This window comes from Pan troglodytes, chromosome 12 (assembly GCF_028858775.2).
Source record: "Pan troglodytes isolate AG18354 chromosome 12, NHGRI_mPanTro3-v2.0_pri, whole genome shotgun sequence".
Classification (NCBI taxonomy): Eukaryota; Metazoa; Chordata; class Mammalia; order Primates; family Hominidae; genus Pan; species Pan troglodytes.
The window spans coordinates 74,838,168-74,853,131 of NC_072410.2; the positions used below are offsets into that span (position 1 = coordinate 74,838,168).

The 14,964-nt window shown below is 39.1% G+C and overlaps 1 protein-coding gene across 9 annotated transcripts in view; it reads left to right on the forward strand.

The window, feature by feature from the left end:
• FBXO11 (F-box protein 11) overlaps window positions 1–14,964 on the forward strand; it is a 98,486-nt gene that overhangs the window by 63,627 nt on the left and 19,895 nt on the right. For 6 of the 9 annotated variants that reach the window (XR_010149531.1, XM_009442431.5, XM_003309002.7 and 3 more), the window contains exons 2-11: window positions 1,971–2,098; window positions 2,240–2,321; window positions 2,737–2,881; window positions 5,750–5,879; window positions 6,880–6,963; window positions 7,040–7,172; window positions 8,691–8,797; window positions 8,881–8,992; window positions 9,083–9,189; window positions 9,275–9,412. Coding sequence is in view for 8 of the 9 variants with exons in the window: in XM_009442431.5 (XP_009440706.4) it covers window positions 1,971–2,098; window positions 2,240–2,321; window positions 2,737–2,881; window positions 5,750–5,879; window positions 6,880–6,963; window positions 7,040–7,172; window positions 8,691–8,797; window positions 8,881–8,992; window positions 9,083–9,189; window positions 9,275–9,412 (1,166 nt within the window). In the remaining variant the exon portion in view is untranslated. The remainder of the gene's footprint in view (window positions 1–1,970; window positions 2,099–2,239; window positions 2,322–2,736; window positions 2,882–5,749; window positions 5,880–6,879; window positions 6,964–7,039; window positions 7,173–8,690; window positions 8,798–8,880; window positions 8,993–9,082; window positions 9,190–9,274; window positions 9,413–14,964) is intronic. The other 3 variants (XM_009442432.5, XM_054677837.2, XM_063789876.1) reach the window with 1 other exon arrangement.

The window sequence follows — 14,964 nt, forward strand, 5'->3', positions numbered from 1 at the left end:
ATGGCTTGAACCCAGGAGGTGGAGGTTGCAGTGAGCTGAGATCACGCCACTGCACTCCAGCCTGGCGACACAGCGAGACTCCATCTCAAATAATAATAATTTGAATACCAAAGTGTACATTCTTAATGTGTTTTATAAAGTTTTCCTTGTTTTTCTCCAACTGTTTTTGTCCAGTTTATTTGTTAAGAAACTGATAGTTGGACCTGTAGAGTTTCTTACAGGTTTGATCAGATTCAGGTTTGATGTTTTTGGCCAGACTTTATAGGTAGTGGTATAGGAGATATATACACTACTGGTTGTTTTTGTGATTTTACAAACTATTGGTACTCATTGGTTAAATCTGTTAACTCATTAGAGATAGCAAAATGGTGATTCTCTAATTTTATTATCTCTTCATTACTGGAATGTTTCTATAGAGAAGCTTCCCCTCATCTAATACTTTGCTACCTGGTGATTCAGTTTATGTAAGAAAGGAAGAATAAGTGTTTGCTTATTTGGTGTTATTTACCAGTTTTGGTTTTTGGTTTTTGGTTTTTTTTTGAGACGGAGTCTTGCTCTGTTGCCCAGGCTGGAGTGCAGTGGCACGATCTCGGCTCACTGCAAGCTCTGCCTCCCGGGTTTACACCATTCTCCTGCCTCAGCCTCCTGAGTAGCTGGGACTACGGGCGCCCGCTACCACACCAGGCTAATTTTTTGTAGTTTTAGTAGAGATGGGGTTTCACTGTGTTTGCCAGGATGGTCTCGATCTCCTGACCTCGTGATCCGCCCACCTTGGCCTCCCAAAGTGCTGGGATTACAGGCTTGAGCCACTGTGTTATTTACCAGTTTTCAACATGATGGGTTGGTTTCCACTAGCATCTTTCAAATAATCTTTTTTTTTTTTTAATTTTTAAAGTATTATTATGAACTCATAGATGGATGGATTGACTGACTGATTTTGAGACAGGGTCTTGCTCTGTCACCCAGGCTGGAGTGCAGATGTGTGATCATAGCTCACTGCAGCCGTGCTCTGTTGAAAGCACTTTGGAGGCCAAGGTGTGAGGATTGCTAGAACCCAGGAGTCTGAGACCAGCCTGGGCAATATAGTGAGACCCCATCTCACCAAAAAAAATCGTTTTTTAGTTAGCTGGGTGGTGGTGCATGCTTGTAGCCCCAGCTGCTTCGGATACTGAGGCAGGAGGATTGCTTGAGGCCAAGAGGTTGAGGCTGCAGTGAGCTGTGATCGGGCCACTGCACTCCAGCCTGGGCGACAGAATGAGACCCTATCTCCAAAAAAAAAAAAAAGATGTTCATACACCAGACTACCCTCTGACACCCTTTTTACCCTACCTGGTATCTCATGCACTATATTGAGCCGTTCCTCTTCATAGACACACTCCTTGCCAAGCTGCCTTCACCATATATGGTCTCTAACCATGTAGTACCAGTTCCCTTCCCACTCCTCTCAGCAAGTGGACATCCTCCTCACCTTTTTTAAAAAAAAAAAAGTCTTCCATGGCTGGGTGTGGTGGCTCATGCCTGTAATCCCAGCACTTTGGGAGGCCGAGGTGAGTGGATCACGAGGTCAGGAGATCAAGACCATCCTGGCTACCACAATGAAACCCCATCTTTACTAAAAATACAAAAAATTAGCCAGGCGTGGTGGCGGGCGCCTGTAGTCCCAGCTACTCGGGAGGCTGAGGCAGGAGAAAGGCATGAACCCAGGAGGCGGAGCTTGCAGTGAGCCGAGATTGCGCCACTGCACTCCAGCCTGGGCGACAGAGCGAGACTCCGTCTCAAAAAAAAAAAAAAATCTTCCACATTTTATAGAAATCTAACATTGCTTTCATATGGCTATCCAGTTGGTTGGAATTTCATATAAAACTTATATCTGCTCCCTCCCGAATTTGAAGTTTTAAGAAAGTTTTTTGTATCCATAGAACTTTTTTTTAAAAGGGTATAATTTTTCTTATTGCTTTTGTTTATAACAGATGATGATGTGCCTGCAGATATGGTTGCAGAAGAATCAGGTCCTGGTGCACAAAATAGTCCGTACCAACTTCGTAGAAAAACTCTTTTGCCGAAAAGAACAGCGTGTCCCACAAAGAACAGTATGGAGGTAACTTTAAATGTAGTTGCTTTTCTTTTTGTAATGAAAGAATTTTCAAGAAACAAAAAAGGGAATGTCATCCTTTTTTAGAAGTAATGATTATGGATGATAAGAATATTTGCTTTACTAGTTTCTGTTTTGTTTTTGAAGGGCGCCTCAACTTCAACTACAGAAAACTTTGGTCATCGTGCAAAACGTGCAAGAGTGTCTGGAAAATCACAAGATCTATCAGGTATTTCCTGTGGGAAAGTAACAAATAGGGTAAAATAATTTTTTTTAATTTTGCTTGATACCAAAAAATGAAAATTAAATGTATTCGAGTATTACCTTTGGGATTCAGAAAGTGATTATTACAGAATAAACTTTAGAACCCTGACCTCTCCCTCTGACTTTTATTGTTGTATAAAAATGCTTTTTATTTATTTATTTTAACCATTTCTGAGATGGCACATAATACCTAAAAGAAGGAGTACTTTTGTTAGTTCAGGGTAGAGATAAATATGTGTTACCCATGAAACCCACATGCTTATAAAATGACCATTATCCAAAAAAAAAAAGCTATTCATTAGATAAAATGAAAACTGTGTTCTTTAAATAATGAGAAAGTTATTGCTCGAATGATAGTTTATATGTTAATCTCTTTATAGCAGCACCTGCTGAACAGTATCTTCAGGAGAAACTGCCAGATGAAGTGGTTCTAAAAATCTTCTCTTACTTGCTGGAACAGGATCTTTGTAGAGCAGCTTGTGTATGTAAACGCTTCAGTGAACTTGCTAATGATCCAATTTTGTGGTAAGTAAAAACCTATTCCTTATTAACTTGAGATATGTTATTTGTTGCCCAAAATGCTAAACATGGTAGGAAAGTCGGTGCGGTGAGTTGGTAGTTACAATTAGTTGGAACAAAATTAAAATGCTTATCAATTCCAAGTTACAAATGGGGGCTGTCAGTCCAGGTGGTATTTATAAATCAGTAAATGAAGTATTTTATCTGCTGTTTATCAGTTAATAGCAACTGATTGATTATGGGAAATGTTTTTCTTTTAATAGCTTTTTAGAAACATAACAGTGTAATTTAAAATAGCTAATGAATTTTAAATCTGATAGATTAGAATGTAGGTTTTATATATCACTTTTGGAAAACAGTTGTATTCATGAATCTTTAAATAATTCATGCCCTTTGACCCAGTAATTACTGGGTCATGCCCTTTGACCCAGTAATTCTACTTCTGAAAAGTTTTTTTTGCTTTATGTACAAATTTTTCATAACAGCCTAGTTAATAATGAGAAAAATTATAAATAATCTAAATATCCAGAATTAAGGGAATGAACTACGTAAACTGTGTAATGTGTACTTGGAGAGTTGTGATATAACCACTAATAGTAATTTTTACAAAGAGATTTTCATTTGTTTTTTGAGAGACAGGGTCTTGCTCTGTCACCCAGGCTGGAGTGCAGTGTCGCGATCCTAGCTCACTGCAGCCTCAACCCTCTGGGCTCAAGCCATTCTGCCACCTCAGCCTCCTGAGTAGCTGGCACCGCAGGCATGTGTCACCATGCCCAGCTAATTTTTTTTTTTTTTTTTTTTGAGACAAAGGGTCTCACTCTGTTACTCAGTCTGATCTTGAACTCCTGGGGTCAAGTGATCCTTCTACCTCGGCCGCCCAAAGTGCTGGGATTATAGGCATGAGCCATTGCACCCAGCCCAAGTTTTTAATAACATGAAAAAAATGCTGTTATAAAAAGTGAAAAGAGGCCAGGTGTGGTGGCTCCTGCCTGTGGTCCCAGCTACTCCGGAGGCTGAGGCAGGAGGATCATTTGAGCCCAGGAAGTCAAGGCTGCAGAAAGCCGTGATCGTGCCACTGCACTCCAGCCTGGGCGGCAGACGGAGACCCTGTTTTTTAAAGAAAAGAACAGAGTACAAAATTGTATATGCTATATAATCACAACTATAATAAATGATCTGTAGATAAAATGAGTGGAAGCAAATATGGCAGACTGTTAATAGTTAATATATTGAAACTATAGTTCTTTACACTTCTTTGTTTTACAACGGTTATATGTATTACTTTTATGATGCACAAAAGGTGCACCATATATATATATGTTTTTGTTGTTGTTTTTGATGGAGTTTCGTTCTTGTTGCCCAGGCTAGAGTGCAGTGGCACAATCTTGACTCACTGCAACCTCTGCCTCCCGGGTTCAAGCAATTCTCCTGCCTCAGCCTCCTGAGTAGCTGGGATTACAGGCACCTGCCACCATGCCCAGCTATTTTTTTGTATTTTTAGTAGAGACAGGGTTTCACCATGTTGGCTAGGCTGGTCTTGAACTCCTGACCTCAGGTGATCCTCCTGCCTGGGCCTCCCAAAGTGCTGGGATTACAGGCATGGGCCACTGTGCCCGGCCCACACCTTACATTTAAGAGAAAAATTACAAAGGAGAAATGAGAATGAAGAGCAGCAGAACAAAACAGCATTGCTCACTGTACCAGAAATGATAATAGTTAGCCAATTACTCCAGTTTGAAGATTTCATTGTTCTTGATAGGATATAAATGGACTGAAGATATAGGACAAATTAAGTTCAAAGTATTTTTACTGAAAATTATCTTTTTAGGCTAGGCGAAGTGGCTCACACCTATAATCTCAGCACTTTGGGAGGCTGAAGTGGGCAGATTACTTGAGCCCAGGAGTTTGAAACCAGCCTGGGCAACATACTGGGACCTCATTTCTACAAAAAAAAAATCAAAAAATAAGACGAGAGGATCACTTGAACCTGGGAGGTTAAGGCTGCAATGAGACATGATCACGCCTCTGCACTCCAGTGTGGGCAACGGGAGTGAGACTCTGTCTCAAAAAGGAAAAGAAAGAAAATTATCTTTTTAAGTGATAATCATGATGTTTTTACAGTAAGGATAACTTTTTTTCCCCTTCCTGAGTAAACAGTTTGTAAGGAAATTGAAACTTTTTGTTGTTCTGTGTGGACAAATTTTCATACGCAGTTACATTGTGAAAATTTTCGCAGGAAAACTAATTTTCGGCCAGGCATGGTGGCTCACGCCTGTAATCCCAGCACTTAGGGAGGCTGAGGTGGGTAAATCACTTGAGCTCCAGAGTTCGAGACCATCCTGGGTAACATGTGCCTGTAGTTCCAGCTACTTGGGAGGCTGAGGTGGGAGGATCATTTGAGCCCAGGAGGCAGAGGTTGCAGCGAACTGAGATCGTGGCACTGCATTCCAGCCTGGGTGATAGAAATAGACTATGTCTCAAAGAAAAAAAGGAAAAAAACATAATTTCCATATGCAACTACACTGAAAATTTTAAATGTGAAAAATACGTTTTCACGTTTTAAATCCTGTTTTTAGCTGTGCGTGGTGACGCATGCCCATAATCTCAGCTACTCAGGAGGCTGAGGCTGAAGAATCGCTTGAACCTGGGAGAGGGAGGTTGCAGTGAGCCGAGATCATGCCACTTGCATTCTAGCCTGGATGACAGTGAGACTGTGTCTCAAAAAAAAAATACTGTGATTTAATATTCATTTTTGTCTATTCTTACTTTCTTACTCAAGTTTCTGAGGCCTCAAATAATTGTTATAGTTGTTCAAAACTGTATTAATCTAAAGGACATTTTATCAAGAAAATTTTAATTCCTTTCTCTGTTCAGGAAACGATTATATATGGAAGTATTTGAATATACTCGCCCTATGATGCATCCTGAACCTGGAAAATTCTACCAGATTAATCCAGAAGAGTATGAACATCCAAATCCCTGGAAAGAGAGTTTCCAGCAGTTGGTATGAAATATAAATAGAATATATTGGTTTATATTATACATTTGTAAATAACTTTCTTTTAAGAAATAAGTTTAGGCTGGGCGTGGTGGCTCACACCTGTAATCCCAGCACCTTGGGAGACTGAGGTAGGAGGATTACCTGAGGTCAGGAGTTCGAGACCAGCTTGGCCAACATGGTGAAACTCCATCTCTTCTAAAAATACAAAAATTAGCCGGACGTGGTGGCACGCACCTGTAGTCCCAGCTACTTGGGAGGCTAAGGCAGGAGAATCACTTGAACCCAGGAGGCAGAGTTGCAGAGAGCTGACATTGCACTGCTGCACTCCAGCCTGGGCGACAGAGTGAGACTCTTGTCTCAGGAAAAAAAAAAAAGTTGAGTAGGTTTTAATGAACATTTATCAACCAACAGAATATTCAGCAATTCTTTTCACTACTGACATATCCCCCCATTAATAAGTTAGTACAGTAAGCATTAGTAGCCTAAGAGCAGTTGTGATTTCAATGGGTCTGTTTGAACTTGTATTTAAATTATTACTGTTCAGCAGTTGTTTTAAAGTTCCACATTTAGCTTAATTGTTATACGGCCCTTCGTGAGTGAGTCTCAGCTGGAGATGATTTTGCTTTCTGTGGGACATTTGGCAATGTCGGGAGACATTTTTTGATTGTCACAATGGGAGGAGAGTGTGCTGCTGCTATTTGGCTGGGTGAGGCCAGGGATACCTCTAAACATCCTACAGTGCACAGGACAGCCCCCATAACAAAGAATTAACTGACCTAAAATATCAGTAATGCTGAGATTGAGAAACCCTGTTCTTTGTTTCTGGATATTACCGGATCATAACTTGTTTTAGATTTTACATTGTACTCTGACAGAAAATTATTTGGAATAGTTGAGAATTATTTTTGATTTGTAATAAAAGTTGTTCATGCAATTGTACATTAATTTAAATATAAGGTTTATGTTAGTAGTCAATGGTTTTGTTTTGTTTTTGACATTTTAGTATAAAGGTGCACATGTAAAGCCAGGATTTGCTGAACATTTCTACAGTAACCCTGCAAGATATAAAGGAAGAGAAAATATGTTGGTATGTTTGATTTTTATTTTTATGACTTAAAATGGTAATCTTTCAGTTCTGTACTGACACATTTATTTTTTTCTAGTATTATGATACTATTGAAGATGCCCTTGGTGGGGTACAAGAGGCTCATTTTGATGGACTTATCTTTGTTCATTCTGGAATATATACTGATGAATGGATATATATTGAATCTCCAATCACCATGATTGGTGCAGGTATTTTGAAATGCATTGTCATTAAAATTTTAATATTTTACTCATTTATGTGATAGGATTTTTAAAATGCTAGTGACTTAAAATCCAGTTTTATAATATCCTGCTGGTAAAGCAGGAATGAAGATATCACACATATTTTAAGTGAAGGAAGTGAAAACATAAGAGTTCAGAAATTATAGCTGTATATAAATTTATTTCTCCCCGCCCCCCCCCCCCCAACCTTTTTTGTTTTTTTGATGCAGAGTCTAGCTATGTCACCCAGGCTAGAGTGCAGTGGCACAATTTCAGTTCACTGCAACCTCTGCCTCCTGGGTTCAAGCAATTCTCATGCCTCAGCCTCTCAAGTAGCTGGGATTATAGGCATGCACCACCATGCCTGGCTAATTTTTGTATTTTTAGCAGAGATAGGGTTTCGCCATGTTGGCCAGGCTGGTCTCAAACTCCTGGCCTCAAGTGATTTGCCCATCTCGGCCTTCCAAAGTGCGGGGATTACAGACATGAGCCACTGTGCCTGGCTGTATATGTTTCTTAATGTTAGTACTGTCTCCAGTTGCCTTCAGTTATTCATTAAACAAAGAAAAATAGCTTTTTCATCTTTTATTTGAAAATAAAGATGCAGCCAGGTGTGGTGGCTCACACCTGTAATCCCAGTACTTTGGGAGGCTGAGGTGGGTGGATCGCTTCAGGTCAGGAATTAAAGACTGGCCTGGCCAACATGGTGAAACCCCATCTTTACTAAAAATACAACAAAAATTAGCCAGGTGTGGTGGTGTGCACCTGTAATCCCAGCGACTCTGGAGGCTGAGGCAGGAGAATTGCAAAGAAAGATGCTAATATTTCTATTGCTATGTTTTTAAAGGAACTGAAATAGAATTTTTAAATACTTTTGTACTATTTCAAAGCTATTTATGGTCAGGTTTCTAAGAATAAATGTAATATCTGTCAAACACTGAGTCATTTGAAGATTTGTGGTTTTTTTTTTTATTTTGAGGATACAGTACATAGAACATTTTAAGATAGCTAGTAATTATTATTTGCTAGTGAAATTTGCATTTACAGCCTCTTTTGCTTTCTTCCTCTATCTCCTCATGAAGATGGGGAGAATAGATTAGAGCAAATGTTTGTCTGGTGATTTTATTACTTTCTAAATTGAGGCCACTGTTGGAAATAAATTTAAATAGAGGTCTCTTCTCTTCTTGAGCTTCTGTTTCCAGTGCTGCTGCTGGAAACAGAATGGTTTCCACAAGAAACCATTTTTTGTTTTTGTTTCCACAAGAAACCATTTTTTAATATGCCGTTTCATTTTATATTCATAGTATTTATAGTTAAATGTTATTAGAAGTAATACTGTGTGTGGATTTGAATATAGTAAAGGCTGATGATGAAACATAGTTAACTGATAGTGAGTATTAGTCCCACTACTCAGTACTAATGTTTTTAGTAAGTTCCCCCTCCATAAAGATACCCATCTGTTGAAATCGAATAAAGGTAATATTCTTTAAAATATCTTCTCCACAGCACCTGGGAAAGTGGCAGACAAAGTTATAATTGAAAACACTAGAGATTCAACCTTCGTTTTTATGGAAGGCTCTGAAGATGCTTATGTTGGATATATGACAATAAGGGTAAGAAATGTTAAGATTTAAAATACACATTGAAATCATAAAGGCAGTAATTGTTTATTTCAAACAAAATTTTTACTTTTCAGTTTAACCCTGATGACAAATCTGCACAACACCACAATGCACACCACTGCTTAGAGATTACAGTAAATTGTAGCCCTATTATTGATCACTGTATCATCCGAAGTACATGTACAGGTTAGTGTTTTCTTTATATTTTACAATAAAATTTTGAGTCACTGTATGTTGCCCAGTAGGTTTTTACGTAAATAAATAATTTTTCTACAGTTGGTTCTGCAGTATGTGTTAGTGGTCAAGGAGCGTGTCCCACCATCAAGCACTGTAACATCAGTGACTGTGAAAATGTTGGACTGTATATAACAGATCATGCACAGGTATTTTTTAATTTTGTGTGGTTTTTTTCTTTTTAGAAAATGTTTAAAAGCTCTACTGATGTTTGTTTCTGATTACTTGTTGTAGGGAATATATGAGGATAATGAAATTTCCAATAATGCGTTAGCTGGGATTTGGGTTAAAAATCATGGAAACCCAATTATTAGACGGAATCATATTCATCATGGACGTGATGTTGGTGTGTTCACATTTGATCATGGCATGGTAAGAACACTTATTTTTAATAGAAAAACGGACTTCTGTATCAGTTAAATTCCAAGTATGTTTCAGCATTATTTTCTCATCACCAAATTATCTGAATTGAAGAGTATAGGTTTAAAAGCAATTTCAGCATTATATTTTAAAATTAATATGAAATATTTATTCTATAAATTTATGCATCAGACATATCCATGTAGAGGTGATAGCGTTCTTAGGCAATATATGTGATCTTTGAGGAGAGTAAGGTATAACTCGTTAATTAAGTCTTAAATGTGTGTTCATAAAAGCCACCCAAAAGCTTTCTGTTTTAAAGAAAATTCCTGTATCCTCCGGTTTAGTAAATCAAAATTTCCAAGGATGGGGCTTAGAATATGTATTTTTAATAAACAACATAAGTGAATCTAACACAGTTTGTAGAGTATACTTTGAGAAATAATGGTTTCATTGTTATTTTGCTTTTCATTTAATTCCTCTTGAAAATTTTAAACTGGCAGAACTTTGATAGGAGATACAGTGATAAAATACCAATTTTAAAACCATTATGCAGCAGTTAACATTAGGCATCCTTATGGAATATACTGTGTTTTAAATATTACCTTAGAGTTTTACATAATTTTCTAGAGACATGACTTTTTGAGCTCTGAGATCACCATTTCAAAATAATGTTTTGAATGTCTTTTCAGATTTTTTTTCATTTAATGTCAAATTTTCCTTGAGGTAATTTTCAAGTCCTAATACAGCACTGGTAAAAATTTTTGTTGCGGAGTCCAAGATGGGAGAGAGGGTCACCACATTGTAGCAAATAGGATTATGGTGAGGTTTTGTTGCCTATTATACAATATTAAGCAATCCTGGGAATGTTGGATTCATCTATACAAATTTTCCACGACAAAGAAATTTTTTTATTTTCATTGTTTGTTCTTTTTTTTTTTTTTTTTTTTTTTTTTTTGAGACCGAGTTTCACCCTTGTTGCCCAGGCTAGAGTGCAATGGCAATGGTGTGATCTTGGCTCACTGCAACCTCCGCCTCCTGGTTCAAGCGATTCTCATGTCTCAGCCTTCCAAGTAGCTGGGATTACAGGCATGCACCACCACGCCTGCCTAATTTTGTATTTTTAGTAGAAACAGGGTTTCACCATGTTGGTCAGGCTGGGCTTGAACTCCTGGCCTCAAGTGATTCACCTGCCTCGGCCTCCCAAAGTCCTGGGATTACAGGCATGAGCCACCGCGCCTGGCCAAGGCAGAGCTCTTTTTTTAAACTAAACTAGACCATGGCCGGGTGCAGTGGCTCACACCTGTAATCCCAGCACTTTGGGAGGCCAAGGCAGTTGGATCGCTTGGGCTCAGGAGTTCAAAACCAGCCTGGACAACATGGTGAAACTCCGTCTCTACAAAAAATACAAAAATTAGCTGGGCATGGTGGCTCACACCTGTAGTCCCAGCTACTTGGGGGCTGAGACAGGAGGCTCACTTGAGCCCAGGAGACGGAGGTTGCAGTGAGCCAAGATGTAAGATGTGTGCCTTTGCATGGGATTTCAGGCGTGAGCCACCACACCTGGCCAAGTTCATCATTTTTGAAAGACCTCTGGTTATGGGATGGTCCCTTATTAAAGTTCACCATAGTAAGTTACTCCTCATCACACACACACTCCTTATACCATTTTAAAGAATAGATTTGGGCTTGTAAATATTACAGCATTTTTAAAAATAAGTCTAGGCAATGCTATAGATAGATATTTCCATTAAGGATTAATGAGATTTATACATTTTAAGATTTATAAAGTATTTCAATCTATCTCCACCCCATCATTTTTATTTTTATTTTGCAAAGGTTTAAAATATTTGCATTCCTACAGTTATTGGTCTATATTTATTCTTTATTTATCATTAGTTCTTTTATCATCGTTTCTCCATTCTTGAATTTAAATTTTGATTCATTCTTGGTATGGCTAGGTTTTGTCATCCAGCCATTTTTTGTTTGTTTTTTTTAAAGAACGCCTTATGGATATTGTAGCTTGAATTCTTGCCATGCGAGAATCCCTATCCATTGCCTTTTAACTTAGCTGAGTTTCTTTCTTTCCCTCACGATTCTGTAGACATTTTTCTATTGTAGCATTGAGCATGGCTGAGAACTTTGAGATCACATTGGGTTTTTTTCTTTCTTCTTTGCTTGAAAGATTGCTCTTCTACCTCAGTATCCATATTTTGGCTTTTGCTGATGTATTGTTTTACTATTTTTCTGTTCCATATGTTATGTTCCTTTCTTTAGAAACTTAGCTATCTTTCTGGTTATTTATATTGCTATGTTCTGTTCTGTTTAGTGTTGTGTGAGTTCCTCAAATCTGTGTTCCTTACCACGTCTCCGTGGTTTTGTTTTTCTGCTGCTATTTTGCTTCCAGTGTGGGTGTTGCCTTTAATTTTTACATTTTTTTAATGAAATATTTCTAACGTACACTGAAGTAGAGAGAATAGTGTAATGAATCTCCAGGTACCTATTGTCTGCCTTCAACAACTATCATTTCATGGCCAATTTTGTTTAATCTATACCTCATACGTCTTACTACCTTTTTTACACTCTGGATTATTTTGAAGTAAATACCAGACTTCATCATCTCTTGTAAATATTTTACCATGTGTCTTTAAAAGATGGGTGTTTTTTTTTCTTTCACATAACCACAGTGCTAATCCACTCCTCAATAATTAGGAATAATTCCTTAATATCATCAAATTTTCTCTTAATGTTCACAGTTCTCCAATTGTCTTTTGTTTGTTTAATATTCAGTTCAGTGCAGAGTTGTTACTTTTGTAAAATAAGATTAAAATGTCATAGCAGGCCAGGTGTGGTGGCTCATGCCTATAATCCCAGCACTTTGGGAGGCCGAGCAGGCAGATCACCTGAGGTCAGGAATTCGAGAACAGCCTGGCCAACATGGTGAAACCCTGTCTCTACTAGAAATACATAAAGTAGCTGGGTGTGTTGGTGCACACCTCAAGTCCCAGCTACTCGAGAGGCTAAGGCAAGAGAATCGCTTGAATCCAGGAGGCAGAGGTTGCAGTGAGCCGAGATCGCGCCACTGCACTCCAGCCTGGGCGACAGAGCAAGACTCTGTCTCAAAAAATAAATAAATAAATAAATAAAATGTCATAGCAGTGCCAAATAGCTATAAAATTTTTTGAGGCCGGGTGCAGTGGGTCACGCCTGTAATCCTAACACTTTGGGAGGACAAGGTAGGCAGATCCCTTGAGCCCAGGAGTTCAAGACCAGCCTGGCCAACACTGTGAAACACTGCCTCGTGGTGGCGTGTGCCTGTAATCCCAGCTTCTCAGGAGGTTGAGGCATGAGAATCACTTGAAGTGGGGAGGTGGGAGGTGGAGGTTGCAGTGACCCAAGATCATGCCACTGCACTCCAGCCTGGGCGACAGAGGAGTGAGACTCTGTCCAAAAAATAAAAAAATTCATGGCATATTCATGCCATTAGATTTCATCACTTTAGTTAGAAGATAATAATAAGCTAAGCTTATTATAGCCTTTAGTTACTTGGGGACAACTACACTTCATTGAAAGTCTAAGGTACTAACATTGGTTAGTTCCCAGCATCCTCCTCTTTCTTATCCAGATTTCACAGTATTTGGTAAGTGTTTTTATAGATTAGAGTTGTGGAAGTTTATTTCAATGAAGATAGCATTTTTCTCTCTTTTTTAATCTGGAGAGTTTCTTGTGAAACTCTTGAATGCCTTTTATTTTGTCTTTTTTTTTTTTTTTGAGACAAGAGTCTCACTCTGTCACCCAGGCTGGAGTGCAGTGGTGCAATCGCGGCTCACTGCAACCTCCACCTTCCAGGCTTCAAGCAATTCTTGTGTCTCAGTCTCCCGAGTAGGTGGGAGTACAGATGGCTGCCAGCACGCACAGCTAACTTTTGTGTTTTTAGTACAGACGGGGTTTTACCATGTTGGCCAGGCTGGTCTAGAACTCCTGACTTCAAGAGCTCCACTGCGCCTGGCCTACTTTGTCATATTTAATAAAGAATCTTTTACTTCAAAAAATTTATACATGTTGGAATTTTTGTGGTTTGCATTAAAAGACAAAGCAGAGGCTGGGCACAGTGGCTCACACCTGTAATCCCAGCACTTCGGGAGGTTGAGGCAGGAGGACTGCATGAACCCAGGAGTTCAAGATCAACCTGAGCAAGACAGACCCTATCTCTACTAAAGAAATATTCTAAAAATTAGCTGGGCATGGTGGCACACGCCTATAATCCTAGCTACTTGGAAGGCTGAGGCAAGAGGATTGATTGAGCCCAGAAGTTCAAGGTTGTAATGACCTGTGATAGCTCCAGCTTGGGTGACAGGGAGATTCCCGTCTTCTTAAAAAAAATTTTTTTCAGCCGGGCTTGGTAGCTCTGTAATCGCAGCACTTTGGGAGGCTGAGGCAGGTGGATCACTTGAGGCCAGGAGTTCGAGACCAGCCTGGCCAACATGGCAAAACCCCGTCTCTACTAAAAATACAATAATTAGCTGGGCATGGTGGCACCCACCTGTAATCCCAGCTACTTTGGAGGCTGAGGCACGAAAATTGCTTGAACCTGGGATTTGGAGGTTGCAATGAACCAAGATCATACCACTGCGCTCCAGCCTAGGAGTCAGTGAAACTCTACCTCAAAAAAAAAAAAAAAATCTAATTTCTTACAGTTCTGTATTATTGATTTATTTTGTACTAGAGGTATCGCTTAACAAAATAGTTGCATTCTATTAAAATATGTCTTGAAGCAGGCCGGGTTCAGTGGCTCATGCCTATAATCCCAGCACTTCGGGAAGCCGAGGCGAGCAGATCACTTGAGGTCAGCAGTTCCAGACCAGCCTGGCCAACATAGTGAAACCCCATCTCTACTAAAAATACAAAAATTAGCTGGGCGTGGTGGCTCACACCAAAAGTCCCAGCTCCTCGGGAGGCTGAGGCAGGAGAATCACTTGAACCCAGGAGGCAGAGATTGCAGTGAGCCGAAATTGCGCCACTGCGCTCCAGCCTGGGCGACAGAGACTCTGTCTCAAAAACAAAAACAAACAAAAAAATCTTGAAGCAAAATTACATTAACTGAATCCATAATAAAAATAAGTTTCCTTGCAAAATTATAAAACTATAAGTCAGTCAATCTTTGTCATTTCTAAAGGTAGTAAAATTGTTGTGCCAATGTAGAGGCTTCTCATTTTAAGGTCGTTGAGAAAAGAAAACTTTTTGCTGCTTTATTTTCTTGAAAGTTACTCTGAAACAAAAGATACAGATTATAAACTCCATATTTGATGGAATTAAGTGACATATTTAATCCTTAACCTAATTTATTAATACAATGTGGTAAATGACTGCATGCCTGTGACCAGGGCAGCCAACCAGATTGGAGCAGGTTAAAGCTCCAATAAAGCTGTTCAGAAAGATAAATTGGTAAACCTAATATAAATGTAAATGTATTAAGAGGTGATTTATAGGAGATGATGCAGGAGAATCGCTTGAACTTGGGAGGCAGAGGTTGCAGTGAGCCAAGATTGGGCCACTGCACTCCA